General features: G+C 43.9%; 2 protein-coding genes and 1 pseudogene across 2 annotated transcripts; all 3 read left to right on the top strand.

The window, feature by feature from the left end:
- Positions 1-813: 813 nt before the first annotated feature.
- Positions 814-1,188, top strand: LOC123154375 (BTB/POZ and MATH domain-containing protein 2-like). Its single transcript, XM_044573129.1, has one exon. It carries the CDS (start codon positions 814-816, stop codon positions 1,186-1,188), a length of 375 nt encoding a protein of 124 aa, XP_044429064.1.
- A 15-nt stretch (positions 1,189-1,203) lies between these two features.
- Positions 1,204-1,887, top strand: LOC123154374 (BTB/POZ and MATH domain-containing protein 1-like). The gene has a single exon (XM_044573128.1). The coding sequence runs from the start codon at positions 1,204-1,206 to the stop codon at positions 1,885-1,887; it is 684 nt and encodes a 227-aa protein (XP_044429063.1).
- Positions 1,888-9,144: 7,257 nt separating this feature from the next.
- LOC123152778 (uncharacterized) overlaps positions 9,145-15,785 on the top strand; it is a 14,829-nt pseudogene continuing 8,188 nt past the window's right edge.

Here is a 15,785-nt window from a genome sequence, read left to right on the forward strand (position 1 = left end):
CACCCCCCCCCCTATCAAAACAAAACAAAAACACCAGCCCCTGAAATACTGATGCATGAATGCCTATTGGTTCCGCTTGGTGTCACCAACCAAAACAAAGGGCCTCCTGCCTGGACTCGCCGCAGCGGCCACGTGAAGGCCCATCTGTCCCAATTCGTGTAAGAACCGGGACTAAAGGGCTAGGGCATTAGTAATGACCCTTTAATCCCGATTCAACAACCGGTACTAAAGGCCCTTACGAACCGGGACAAATAGCCCTTTTTCTACTAGTGGCGGAGGCGAGGCAGCCACGGCCTCCACCACCCTCGCCGCACATTGGTTTGATTTCTCATCCCTGAGCTGAACCTAAGCTGCACTTGTGTCTTCCCTCAACAATATGCTCGTCCTCGAAGCCCAGTTGTGAAAGCATGTCGCTGGGGACATGCTGGACGCAAATAATAAACAATAATATATTTATTGAGTGGCAATGAACAATAATATATACAATATTTTTTTAGTTGAAATAATTTATTTATTTGACAGGTAGTTGAAATAATATATAGTACTATCCTTTATCCGGAGTTCCGGACACACAGCAAAGGCCACGGCCCGCGGCTCCTTGGGTTTTGTTTTGGGCCGTGGAGCGGTGATCGAGCGTGAAGTGCAGCGGCGGATAAACGGAGGTCTTCGGCTCGCAACCCTCGTCTCCGCCGCTCGCCCAAACCCTTGACTTCCAGCCTGATCGCGCCGCCCGCCTACCTTCCCCCTCTCCTCGCTGTTCCCCTCCCCCAGCTCTCTCATCGCCCTTGATCTCCATCGTAGCTCCCACGATCGATGGCATCATCGCAGAGGCCGACAGAAAGGAGGGCGTCGAGGTGCACCCCAGTCATGGCGCGGGCCACGCTCGCATTCGAGATCGTCGCGTACAGCCTGCATAAGGGCATGGGCAGCGGCAGATTCATCCGGTCCCCTCGCACCTCCGTTGGCGGCTACGAATGGTGCATCCGCTACTACCCTGACGGAGACGAGGGCGAGGAGGACCATGTCTCAGTCTACCTCGAGCTTCTGAGCAAGGGTGCTAGGGCAAGGGCGCTCTATGACTTGAGGTTGCTCAACCAGGCCAACGGGCTGTCATCATCGGTGACGTCCTGCTTGAAGTCGCCGACAGTGTTTGATTCCGTCGACACCATTAAGAACAAATATGCTTGAGGTGTTCATTCTTTTATGAAAAAGAGTGAGCTGGAGAACTCGCCTTACCTGCGTGATGACCATCTTATAATTGAGTGTGATCTCAGTGTGATCAGCAATGTGCCGCTTGTTGCCGATACCATGGAGATCCAGGTGCCGCCATCAGACTTGCCACATAATCTCGGAACATGGCTTGAGACTGGCGAGGAAGCAGACGTGACATTTAATGTTAGAGGGGAGACTTTCCCTGCGCATAAGGTCGTGCTTGCAATGCGGTCACCGGTCTTCAAGGCAGAGCTCTATGGACCGATGGGAAATCGGACGGAACGCAACTTAACCGTGGAAGATATGCAGCCTGCTGTTTTCAAGGAATTGCTTCGCTTCATCTACAAAGATTCATTGCCTTCTGTGGACAACCTCGATGATGACATGGTTAAGCATTTACTGGTGGCTGCAGATCGGTACGCCATGGAAAGGATGAAGATGATATGCGAAGGCATTCTCTGCAGAAGCCTTTGTGTCGAGACTGTGGCAACCACGCTAGCTCTAGCTGACCAGCATCACTGCAGCAGGCTCAAAGAAGCCTGCATTGAATTTATCATCTCTTCAAATAGAATGGCTGCTGTGGTTGCAAGCCAAGGGTATGCGCACTTGAGAACATCATGCCCTGCTGTCTTAGGAGACATCTTGGAGAGTGTAACAAAGTCTCGCACAGTTTAATGTGCTCATCCCAGGGTAAAACTTGGATTAGTTGGCTTACCTTCACTTGTCACTTTCTAGAGATCTTTTTGAGGAGCAACTATATAAGTCTTGGAAAGTTCAGTATGCTCATCTTGGATTCATGTGTTAGCTTCCATGTACTTCCTTATTGATACATAGCCATTGAGATGAGATGAATCTAGCCTATATCTGCTCTATTTGATTTCTCCTTTTTTTTCCTAAACTTTGGGGAAGCCTTCGTATTCGTTGTCATCTATTCTTTGAGAATATATAGGCATCTGAGATGAATCTAGTCTATATCTCCTCTTTGATTTCTCCTCTTTGTTTTTCTAAAATGTGGGGAAGCCTTCGTTTTCATTGTCATGTGTTAGCTTCCATGTACTTACTTGATGCACGTGCTGCTGTACTGATGCACTTGCAGGTGAAGGTTCAGTGATAGATTTTAATTAGAGAAAAGGCTTTGAAATGTTTTCCACACGATGGGTTGACCAACAGACATGGACTTGACAATCATGAGAGTTATATGCCGTTTGGAAATCACTTATGAGTTATAAAAGACATGCTGGTCTGCAGTCTGCACAGGTAACATACTCGGTTAGTCTTCTGTTCATGAATCGTGGCCATAGGGCATGCCATAGGCCTTATGGCATTATCAGAAGGGAAGCGTGAGATCTGGTTGAACTGAATAGTATAAGATGCTAAGAAAAGAATCAAAATTGTTGTCTCCACTACTGTAAAATCCATCTGTGCCGAGTTCTTAGTCTTTCGCCGAGTTCCAAATCACCGATTCTCAGCAACCACAATGTAAGCCAAGTACAACCCTCGGCAACCACTGCGACTAGAGATAGAGACGTGTCATTGCCGAGATCCAGAGAGCTAAGACTCGGTAAATAAAACAAACTCGGCTTATGCGACCTATGCCGAGATCTAGACAGACAATGCCCAACAAAGTTGGTGCCACGTGGGATCATGGCAGGTGCCGTCTGCTCCATCACGACGCGCCGCTTTTGCCGAGTGCCCATAATAGGGGGCTCGGCGTACTTTTCATCAGCCATTTTTTTCACCACATAGATAATATTTGTAGAGTTCCCGACAAAACGAACTCACCAAAACCTTGACCCTACGTCTCGTGCGTGATATAAAGTATAAACCCACATGCGTGGCCAGCTCGGCTATGATCTAGCTAGCCGCCACCTCCTCCACCGCCGGATCCTCCTTACCACCGCCACGCCTCCCCACTGCGCCACCCCATCTTCCACGGCCGCCTCCACTATCGGCCGCCTCTCTCCTCTCCGTCAACACCTCCTCCTCTCGGTGACACACTTCAACCGAATCCCCGCGGCCTCGGACGACCATGTTCACCACCGGTATTTCCTCTACCAAGGGTCGGCAACAACCAAGGTTAGCTTCGATAATCACCATTTTTTGCTTCTTTGTTAAGGTAAAAAAGTGAAATATTTAGTGGTTAATTATTTAGTTTTTAAGTTATTATGGTATTGTTAGTTGCTAGCTATTTACCTAGGTGAATATGGATGGAATGATATGGAAACATATATGGCTGCTGAAATTTGATATGCATCACTACTACAGATCCAAATAGAACAGTCCCCTTATCACGGATCAGCCCTTGACCACGCGCCATTGACGAGACTTAATGCTGATCGACCACTCTAGAGGCGTCAGTGATATCGACTCTTCGACTTGGCAAGATGCTTATCACAGACCGGTCTAAATTTGGCCTGTCAATGATAGCTTGTCCCGATGATCGAGAAGGACCAAATGAAATCACTGCCGCTAATGTGGGCAAATAGCCCCCATGCGACGTCGTTGGTGTGAATTGTCTTTCATGCGACGTCGTTGGTTGTAATAGCTCTCATGCGACGTCTCCCAACGCATAAATAGCTCAAGCAAGACAAACCATTTACGCGGCTAGTTGGCTGTTAGTTAGGCTGAGGTTTGGTTAGGACACTGGGGGTTATGTGCTCTGACTGGTGGGGTCCACCTAGGGCCACGTAGTCAAGAGTCAACCGTCCACGACTCGACCGGTGACTGTGTGACCGTGCTCGACTAGCCCGTGCTGGACTGGGCGAGCGGCGGCTCCGTAAGCATCTTCTCCGGCATCGGTTTCTTCTCCGCGGTGGTGGAGCGCATTTCTTGGCAGCGGCAGAGCTATTGCGAGGTGAGCCCGAAACCCTAGTCCCACTCCCCAGAATTTTTGGGGATCTGTGGCCTCATGCTGCCCTCTGTTTCTTGGCGATTTAGAATCGGGCTCTATTGGATCCGGGGGTTGTTTCTTCTCCGCGGCCTGGTGGTGGAGCGCCCTTCTCTGCAGCGGCTATTGCCAGTGAGTATTTTCCAAACACTATTCCCATTCCATTGAATTTTGGATAAATCTGTGGCCACATGCTGCCCCTGTTTCTTGGCGTTTTAGAATCTCGATTGGATAGGAGATGGAGCGAGGGCTGGATAAGATGGAGCGAGGAGACAGTGCTTCAAATCGGTAATGCCACCCTCTTTTCTTGGCGATTTAGAATCGAACTCGATTTGGTAGTGACTGCCGCCGCTGCCTGCCATTGACAAAACAGGGGAGGTTCAGGTTCTGCCACCACATTCGCAATTATAGTGGAATTTTTTCCCTGTAAAGCCAAGCTCAGTGATGGCAGTGTCCAAGACATTGATAGAGATACCACCGTGAGGTTGGATATCGAATTTGCAGATGTTGATCCCCAGGAATTGGAGAGCATGAAGGAGAAGGCCGTGGGCAATTTGGTGGAGAGAATTGGGGAGAGTATTGTTTGGGTCCAGAACAAGAGGTATCTCTGCAACGTTTCGATAACTATAATGGTGAATATGTGAGAATTGAAGATGGAGAATCCATGGTTGCTGAAATTGATCAGCAAGAAGGGTGGGCAAGCAAACAAGTAACATTTTATGCAGAGCTAATTGATCTGCAAACTCATTTCAGAGTTGGTTATGTGCCATCAAAGATGGCTGCACAGATGGAAGATGATGAGTGGGTTTCACAAAAGAAGATGTTGGCATTGTTGACTGAACCGACTGTAGTAGCTGAAGATACAGGGAAATGCAAATGAGGATGAAGAACAGCTGATGAGAGAGGCTGCAGATGATGTGGATGATGCAGATGATAATGAGCTGGTTTGTTTGTATGACAAAGAGAACCCAGTTATTGAGGTGGGAAAGTTGTGGCCAAGCATGAAGGAGTTTATGATGTCTTTCAGGACCTATGCAGTGAAAAAAGAGTTTGATGCCAAGACTATGTGGACTGATCGAAAGAAATTTTATGTTCGGTGCAAAGGTTATGATGGTGGTGGCAATCCTTGCAAATGGTACTTGTCTGCCAGACTACAACCTGATGGAAGTACAGTAAGGCTAAATCAAATACCACACCAGCATACATGTATGACCACTTCACAGAGAGTTTCAAAGATGACATCACAGCTTTGGGTTACAGAGAAGATTACTCCTATTTTAGCCAAGACTCCAAACACTACTGCAAAGAGGCTTAAAGTTGACTTGGAGAAGCTATACTCCATCCAGCTGCAATATACCACAGTGTGGAAAGCAAAACAAAGGGCCATGAAATCATTCTATGGTGACTGGGCAAATACATTTAGGATGTTTTATAGTTTTAAAGTAGAGGTGGAGAAGAGGTCACCTGGGAGTGTGGTGGAGATAGATACAGAGGTAACAGAGGATGGCAAGGTTTTATTCAGCAAGTTTTTTATGTGTTTGAAGCCTTGCATAGATGGATTCAAAGCAGGTTGTCGTCCATATTTGAACATAGACTCATCTTTTTTGACTGGAAAGTGGAATGGTCAGTTGGCTGCATGCAATGCTCTAGATGGACACAACTGGATGTTCCCAATTGCAATAGGAATGTTTCAATCAGAGACAGAGGCATCATGGATATGGTTCATGATGCAACTGAAAAGAATAGGGCCAGTTTCTCCTTTGGCCATCCACACAGATGCATGTAAAGGGTTGGAAAATGCAGTAAAAAATGTTTTCCCCCATGCTGAGCAGAGGGAGTGCTTTGGACATATGTGGATGAATCTGATAAAAAAATTCAGAGGAGATGAATTTGGGCGCATGTGGCCAGCAGCAAGATCCTACACCAGACAGACACATTCCTATCACCTTTGTAAGATATTGGCATCATGTAGTGATAACGAATTTGCTTCATGGTTGAACACCCACCATTCTCTGTTGTGGTATAGATCAGGTTTTAATACTGCCATAAAATGTGATCATATCAATAACAACTTGGCAGAAAGTTTTAACAACAAAGTGAAGGATTTGAAAGACTTGCCTGTGCATGACATGGTGGACCAAATAAGGATCATGATCATGCGTTTGTGGGAGTTGAGAGGAAAAATTGCTAATATTTTGAAAGGGGACAAGCTTCCAGCAGTGGTACAATAGGTGGTCAACAGGAGTAGAAATCTTTCACATCTATCTGTTGGGAAATCTTCCTTGTGGGGTGCTGAAGTTAGAGATACAAAGAGTGGCAAGAGGCATGTGGTAAATACTGAGTTGCATGAGTGCACTTGCCAAGAGTGGCAACACACTGGAAAACCATGTGAGCATTCCATACTTTTTTTGGCATCTAAACCCAGGTTAAATATGCACCCATATTTGCATGAGTATTATTCAGTACAAAAATTCAAAGCTGCATATGCAAGTCCAATTCCTGCACTGACTGACCAATCTCAATGGCCTGAGGTGGAAATAGAATTTACCTTGTGTCCCCCTGTCACTAGAAGAAAGGCTGGGAGGCCTAAACAGAGCAGATTCAAAGCTTGGTTTGAGAAAGGTGGTTGTAGTCAGAAGGGGAAAAGGAAAAGGAAAATAATGATAAGCCCAAAAGGGCTCAAAAAGGTAACAAAAGTAGGTGCAAGTTGTGTGAGGTACTTGGGCATAGAATTGGTTCATCCAAGTGCATCTACACTCCTCAGAGGCCAAAGTATGTTTATGTTACTGTTTTTGCAAGTTTTTGATTTTGCTACTTGTTCTAGTATCTAACCAAGTCAAATGCTTTATTTTTTAGGAGGAAGCGTGCAGAAAAAGGCCCACCTCTTGTTGTTGAACAATGTTGGCCAGTGAAAAAAGCAAGACTCAATGGCTTTAGAAGGAAGAGCACTAAGCAGATAATGTTTGGTGACAAAGATATGGAGCTAACTGAAACTGTTACTGTTGAACATGAGCTAAGTGTTTTTGTTTTGGACGATGTGATGCATACTGAATCTGTTCTGCATGCGCTAGGGCAATCTGAAACTGTTGCAGATGAAGCAACTGTTGTGCTGCCATGCGAATCTGCTTTGACAGCTGTGTTGCCATGTTTGGAGGTTGTGCTGCCAAGTGTTGAGTTGCAAACTGAAGTAGTTGAACAATGTCTGCCATCTACTCAATCTGCAGAAGTGCAAACTGAAGAAGTGGGACATGGTCAGGTGCAAAAGTTGAGGGGGCCTAGTGGAGTTGGCAAGAAAACCAAGGGGCCAAAAAGCAAGAGCATCAGCATCAACAAACTATGCACCGTGGAACCAAACGGTGGAAAAAAGAAGAAGAAATCGAGTGGTAGAAAGAAGCAAAAGAAATAGAGTCGAAATCATTCAAATTTGATGTGAAAACTTAAGTTTGTTGTCATTTGATGTGAAAACTTATGTTCTTTCATGTGAAAACTTATGTGCTATGATGTTGATTTGACTTGAAATAAAATTCAAATTTGAACCGACATTCAAATCTGAACCTATCTCCAATGTTTTTGGAGTTCATTTGTTTGTTCTGTGATGTTGCATCGTTTTATGTACTACTATGCACTTTAGTTCATAAATCCAACCCTTTTTGTGAAGTCCAACTCATAGTCACTGAAAATGTTGTCCAAACAGGCTCCAAAGTAAGGGAAAACAGCCCCATTTCTAAGCAAGTTTTTTTCGACCTTCTCAAAATCACCCAAAGAAGATTTTCTTAGCTTATATTATACCTATATAGGATCAATACGAAGTCTCACCTTTTTTTTAATAAGTATTCATATTATTTAATTTATTTTTGAAAAAAAAACTCTTTAATACAAAGTCAGCAATAAAACAAGTTTAAAAATTGAAAATGCAAAAATAACTTCAGATCCTCCTTAGTCACTCCAAAATGAAGCTAAGGTGATGTTTTTGATTCTTTTGCATTTTCGAAACCTCAAACCCTCTTCTCACTCCTTTGAACTCTATGCAACCTCAGTCGAGATAGTCCAATTTGTGAAGGTTTTTTCATGCAAAGATCATTAGATCAAGTTTATCATTTTATATCATAACTATGTAACATAAAAAGGCTATATGCGCAGGTTTTTCATTTTTTAGATTTTTTTGAGTTAGTTATACACATTTGAATGTTCGGTCAAACCTTTCAAAACCCTGTTGACTGCCTCCAAAACCCATGTAACCCTAGCGCCAAACGTCCACCGTCGATCTAACCCTAACGCCAAACTGCGGCCGTCGGATAGGCCTTCTAGAAGGATTCCGCGGGGGCGATCCGTGGGAGCCCTGCTTCTCCAATCTGATTGGCCACCGTTTTTTCTCTCTGACGAATAGATAACGTTGAGCGGGGGAGCATCTAAGTGACTGTTGGGCCGAGCGGATCAGGCCGGCAGAGCCTGGCATGCGTGCACACGGCCGTCGAGAGGGGGGATGGGCTGCATGCGAGAGGGCAATGACATGTGGGCCATCCCTATCCCATGCATGCCATGCAACGTCGCAGCCTAGCTATTCTGTGCTCGTGAACGCTGTGACACAGCCAAGCCATTTGCATGCAGGCTTGCATGCACGCATCGATGCAGTAAAGCACGGCAGGGGCGCAGCTTATAGGTACGTCGCATCTAAGCTATTTTAACAAATGCATGTTTGAACAAGACGGACGCGTCGGTGGTGCAGCTCCTTTTTCAGTATCACGCACGGATGAACGGGCCTGTTTCCCACGTGGCATCACCGCCGATGCAAGTGCAAGAAACGATGCATCTCGCCTGTGCCGCCCGTGCCTCTTTGGATGCTCTGGCCGCCGTTTTTTGAATTAATGCCCGCAATTACTTATGCCAATGCGAACGGAGAAGAGAAAACGATCGAGAAGGCACCATGTACACATTGACCACGGCTGCAACGCGGCTATAAAAGGGCACCATTTCCTCATCCTCTCACACTCATCTCTCAAGTCTCCTCCCCTTCTTTTTGAGTCAAATCCACCACTCGAGCCACCATGCAGTTCAACGGCCCTACCTACCGTCGCCCTCGCACCGTGCCGGAGAGGCAGTACCCGGCCGGAGTCATCGTCGAGAATAGACTGAGGGTGTGGGCCATCTCAAGGTGGAGGAGCCCTAGAGAGTTGGCTCGCTTCTTCCTCCAAGCCGGCTACCGCCACCTCCCTCCGGGCACTCCGCACATGTTCCACCTCCATGAGCAGTACGATGGCAACGCCAATGGCTTCGTCATCGGCCTCTACGTCACCTTCACCAACCCCTACGACGCTCACCACCTCCTCGACGAGGTGTTCTGGTGTGGATGCGAGTTTATCGCGTTCACAACCTACAACATCTTCACCAACTTCCACCACATCTTCCGTCACCCCAACGGCATGCACACCCTCCCCTACCAGATGCCGGAGAACGACGAGTGAGGGGCGCCGGCTAAGGAGGAGGGGCCCAAGGAGGAGGGGCCAAGGAGTTGTTCAAGTGCGAGTCTTCTATCTATCTAGTTTGTGTTTGTGTTGGTTCGGGCGTGTGTGCCCATGTCTTCTATCTATCTAGTTTTAATTATTTTCCTTTCATGTTTTATGAACTATATGTTGTGGGGGGATGCCCCTCTATATGTTCTATCTATCTATGCTACTAGGGTACCCGATGCCCCTCTATCGTGCTATCTATTAATGTTTTTTCGGTCCTAAAGTTTCTCCATTGCATTTTATTTATGTAGCCATGTGTACTAAAAATGCACTAAAACATGATCCAATCATTGTTGTTGTTAGCATGTGTCTAGTTAATTATCTTCCTTTTATGTTTTATGCACTATATGTTGTAAGGGGATGCCCCTCTATGTTGTAAGGAGATGCTACTAGGGGCACACTAGATGTCTTCTTTTTTTGAGAGGGGCACAACCTTTTTCGGTTGAAACACATGAGTAAAAACTTTGAAAACACCATAGCACAAGTCAAAAAAATTAAAAATGGTGCATAAAAATAGCTCAAATAATTATGAGATGAGTTATCTCAAAAAAGGTGACTGCAGGAAACTTAAAATTTGTGAAACAACCTAAAGCCGAAAAGATATATCGATGTCAATGACCGTGTGCACTTTTTTTGCACTAGCTACACTTCTTTTATCAATGGGCCTGGATATGTTCTATTCGGCCCTGCCTAACTTCTATATGGGCCTGGCCTTTTCGGGCAACTGTGGATGAACCTTTTTTTCCTTTTTTTCCTCTACCACTGAAACTGAAACTGATGACGAACTGAAGAACTGAAAAAACGGGGCCGAAATAGAGTGGAGAAGACATGCCGAATTCATACAGCGCAACACTTTTATTCAAATATACTTATCATTACGATTACAAATGATGCCCAATCTATTCACTTACGACTAATTATCATCACATAAACAAATGCGAGAGCAATTACACAAACATAAAAAAGTCCGGCCATCAGCCCCATCAAATTGCCCTGCTTCTGCAATTCGATGAGTTTCTTCATCTGCTTGTTCAGCTTCTTCAGCTCTGCCGTCACTACTGCATCCCCCACAGTAGCCCCAATGGAATGGGCAGATCCAGGGGCCCCAGATCCAGACGCGCCCGATCCAAACTTGCCCAACTTCTCCGCCTCCAACGGTAAATTGAGCTCCCCTGATGCACCCTCCAGTTGAATCCGCTCTATGTACTCATCTAGCCACTCAAAATGGGTGCATTGCTTCAATTTCTGAAATTGGAAAGATGAACCCTAAATTCCAAATCCGATGAAAAATGGGGAAAAATTGGGCAAATGTGAAATTGGGAGACAAAAACCAAAATTGGCATATTGAGAAGCAAAATCTCACATTTCCCTGCTCTGGTTTGCTCTCGCATTTCACGAATTCCCGCCCAAGGTTGCCATTCTTGTCGGTCGTTGTGACTAGCCGCTTCAGGGGTGTGATACGTGGGCATGCAGGGCACCTTGTCATGGGCACTACGCCATAGCGCGGCCATGAGCGACGAGAGGCTGAAGCGGAGCTCGACATTGCTAGGTCGCGGCCCGGAACGGTGTTGCTGCGCGTCGTCGCCGGAGAAGAAGAACAACAACGGTCGGGGAGGGGGGACGGGGGGAGGATGGGCTCGGGTGCTGCATGGCTCGGGGCACGGCTCGGTGTCCTCTTGTACCAATGCTGACCTGGATAAGTTAGTGGGTCCCATGTTGTGGGTCCCGCTCACCTGACCAATGCTGAGTTGGATAAGTTAGTGGGTCCCATGCTGTGGGTCCCGCTCACCTGATTTGAGTTTTAAACATGTGTCTTTGGATTAGGCAGCAGTGTCGCATGGGAGCTATTTTTTCCAACGCAGATGTCGCATGAGAGCTATTACAACCAACGGCGTCGCATGAGAGACAATTCACACCAACGACGTCGCATGGGAGCTATTTGCCCCGCTACATTTGACCCGTCCATGTAGTCTATTCAATTACCCTTCATTTTCCCACGTTCAGCATTGTTTTGTTCGTGGCATGTTATAATCAATCGTTCACTGCTCATCCACAATGAAAACCCTCAGTCCCCGTCACCAACACCACTCTTTCTTGGCCGTTTTTGGCACTGCTGCCCCTCTACAATGAACCTGTGGCCATCACTGTTCCCGACCATCTGTATACTTTCCTCTTTTACCTTCCCTCTGTCCAGGCTCCATCGCTCTGAGAAAGTCCGACGCCACGGTTGGCATCGTGCGGTGCGAAGATGCAGATCGACCATCGTCCGGGGTTGCCGCGCCTTCACTCCTTCTGTCGACACCCCCCACAACTTCACTCCCTCCATGGACGCCACCGTTTTGTCGCGTCATCCATTCTATCTGGTAGTTGCATTCCGTCAGGCCATCGGATGTCAGGTTTCCCGCGCATGTGTGCATAGTTGTAGACCCGATATGTGCTTCATCACTCTTTGGTCATGGCAGTGGCCCCGATGGTGAGCCCTATTCCTTTCTATTAGTGTCCAAATTTGTAGTTTGTTATCCATCTTGTGGATGAGTCATTATTATTTTGCTATAATTCTATATGTTAGTTTACAATGCATGTTAGAATTTTATTTGTGCACATTAAGACTAGATTAAGACCCTTAAGGCATGATTATGAAGGTCTTATTCCGTTATTCGTACGACCCATGCATGATGAAAGGCCCGACTATGTAGGGTTTATTCGTATCACTGGTGATGAAAACACTGAAAATATATGTCTTAATAATTTTGTCCACATGATTTCCTACATAGCTTAGACAAACTAGCATATGATAGTGTGTGGCTGATATCCGAGACACACTTGTACTTTGTAGTGCATTTGTTTTTTGTCTTCACATTAATACTACAATTGTACTATGAATTTTTATTACTATGTGTTTGGCCATCAAGTATAGCAAATGAACCGTTTTCTATGTTTCGTGCGAACAAGCCTGTGTACATACATCGTTGCTTTTTGTGACCTTTTAGTGTACTTCATAAGACACTTTTTCGTAAGAGTGTTTTGTGCAGTGCAACTAAAATGTCATACAAGTAATATTACTCTATTATATATAGGTGCACTGCAAAAAAGTTTCAAGTAAATTGCACAACAACTGCAGCTTGAGTTAGGTCTTCTTTGCTATTTTCCAAGTAATTGTAAGTTTTCTACTTACTTTAATTTGTTTTCATTGATCAAGTTGCCATTTATTATGAATTGCATCCTCTTATACAATATGTATATGTGTTACAGGTTTGAAAAACTCACGGCCGCCTATCACTTCCCTGTTGATTCGCCGACTTAAACTATCTTCTTTGTCAACCTAAAATGGGTGAAATGAAAGGAAGATTATTGGGTTCCTTAGACTGAAATTTGCTCACTCAATGGGGTAGGAATCTCATCAATGTCAACGCCAAGATTTTCATCATCATCAATCATTTTGTTAGATTTTTTTCAGATAATTTTGTGTTTCATTTGTTTAGTGTGGCTATGTTATAGTCTGGACATCAGTGCCAACCGGTGATCAGTGCTCGTTTGTCATCATCGACCGGTCACTAATAAAGAAGTCATCACTGAACCGGAGACACAAACGGGCCACTCGGGCGTTGCGTGATGATATGAATTGGCCAGTCAGTGATGTTCGCACGTGTAATAGTGTATGATATATATGGAAATTGCTATGGGTAAGTTGAGAGGATATGTGTGAATGCTTTGTATGATTGAGAGTGTGAGAGGAGGGGAATATTGAGATTTCAGCAATATCGAGAAAAAAATTAAAAGATAAATTAATAGAAAAGAGAATATAATGAAAAGTAATTTATAGAAAGAGAAGGAAGTTAGTTGTAAAATATTGCTATATTGTGGTTAAATGTAGATATGTGTGAAAGCATTTGCACATGCTATCTTTTATATGTGGTTTATAGTGCAATACCTTACATGTTGCTTATTATTTTGTGATGAAAAATGACATGTTCTTGTGTAATTTAGTGCAGCTGGCCGATGAAAGTGCGGCATGCGGGGTGGAAGGGTATGTTTGAGGCGTACACGAAGGCGATGCCTTAATGTTGGCGAACATGAAAGATATTTCCGGTAGTACCCAGGTGCAAAAGAATTTGTGGATTGGGTGAGGGATGTGTACATACATGGTACGCCGGTGGAGCAGCAGCGGATGATTTCTCCCGTTGGCACACCTGCCATCGAAATCTTTCTTCGGGGAATGGACAAGACGGAGTCAGAAAATTCCGGACAACGGGAGCAACGAGCTATGTATCGCTCTCGCTTTCAGGAATGATCAACACCGTTTGAGTTTGCAAGTCCGGAGTTAGTGAAATGGCTTCACCGAATGCTCTTGCTTCTAATATTGCTCGCGATATTAATCCCTCGTAGCAGGTTGCCGAAGCTCCCATCGACACTGCATCTCATCTCTGCACATGATAGTTGCAGTGGCTTCTTTCCTTTCACTTCGAGCTAGGCCAAGATCTACATGGATTTTCACCATGCCCTTCGGAGGAGGTGACCAGGTCAATACAATGCAGTACGCGTTGCAAGCGACATATCATGTATACGCATCCCCCTAGGACGCCGGGTCTGACGCCTATTTTTTTATGTTTCCTGTTATCTTTTCTTTTTTATCTTATCATTTCATTTTGTCATCTTTTTATTTTTTATTTGATGATTTTTGAAATCATGAATTTGATTTTTACATGAATTTAAAATTATCTAGAATTATTCGTCAATTTTGAAAGAAATTCAAGAATTTTAAAAAATGCGCAAAAATTATAGAATGTTCAAGAATATATAAAATGTTCATGTATTAATATTTTTTCCTCATTTTTCAAAAAGAACACTATTTTAGAAAAGTTTCCTGGAATTAAAAAATATCCATGCATTTAAAATATGCCGTGCGCTATTGCTCAATGTGTCCTGCCCTATGGACTAAATAGGATTCGACATCCCGATATCAACACTATCCCCACTTGAACTTTGGGGCAGCCAAATGCGGGGCGTGGCATATTTTTTTGTTTCACTTTTTCCCTTTTCTTTTTCCATTTACATTTTTATTCTGTGTTTTAATTAATTTTTTTTCAAAAAATATTAGTAAATTAGAAAAATGATTGGATGTTTTTAACTTTTAAAAATGTTTGGGAATTTTCATGAGAAAATCAAGAATTATAAAATTATTCCAAAAATATAAAATGCTGAGAAATTTTAAAGATATGTTCATGATTTTCAGAAACTTCCACAAATCTAGAAAATATTCATGAACTAAAAGAGGTCCACTAATTAAAAATATGTTCACAAATTTTTAAAACTTTAGTGAATTTCAAAAATATTCTAAATTTCATAAATAAATATGAATTTAAAAAATATTCCTTGGTTAAACAAATGTTGCAAATTTGATAGTAAATATCAAGAATTTATGTGTGGATAAAAAAAATAGGGAAATCAAAGTGAAAACAAAAAATTAAAATAGAACAAAAATGGAAAATTAAAACCTAAAACATAAAAAGGGAATGTCAGTCCGAAGAAGGTTTTAGACCATTTCCAAAACTGGTGGAAAGGACAGGAACACTGGGCTGCCTTCCGAGAGTGCGTGATTGCTTAATTACAATAAAGGAAACGAACAAAGGGCAGTCATCCCACTTTATAGAAACAACACTATGAAGAGCTAGAAATACATCCAAATCTCAGCAAAATCTTTCTAAAGTAACCTGTCACCACTAAATTGGTCGCCATCACATAGCTCGAGGAGTGAACAAAGACGAGAAGAGCAACATTTTGTCAACGCGGTCCTTCGGAAGGAAATTCCTCATTGAGTCATTATTTGTCATTGTAGTGGGAAACCCCATGTATAACGGGATCTCGGGAAGAAGCCAAAATGGGCGCGAGGGGATATCGAAAAGTTTTCTATTATTACCTGATCCCATGCACACATCCCACCTTGCCACACATGCCACCTCATCAAAGCTGCAATCAACATGCATGGAGAATTTGTTTTCCATTGTATTATGCCACTTATAGTCAAAATATCTTTCGACTACACAATAATCAAATAAAATATGTAATATTAATTTTCAGTTTTAGTTCATACTCCCTCCATTCCTAAATATAAGCCCTTTTAGATATTTCAATATGAACTACATACGGAGCAAAATAAGTGAATGTACACTCTAAAATAT

The sequence above is a fragment of the Triticum aestivum genome, chromosome 7A (assembly GCF_018294505.1).
Source record: "Triticum aestivum cultivar Chinese Spring chromosome 7A, IWGSC CS RefSeq v2.1, whole genome shotgun sequence".
Classification (NCBI taxonomy): Eukaryota; Viridiplantae; Streptophyta; class Magnoliopsida; order Poales; family Poaceae; genus Triticum; species Triticum aestivum.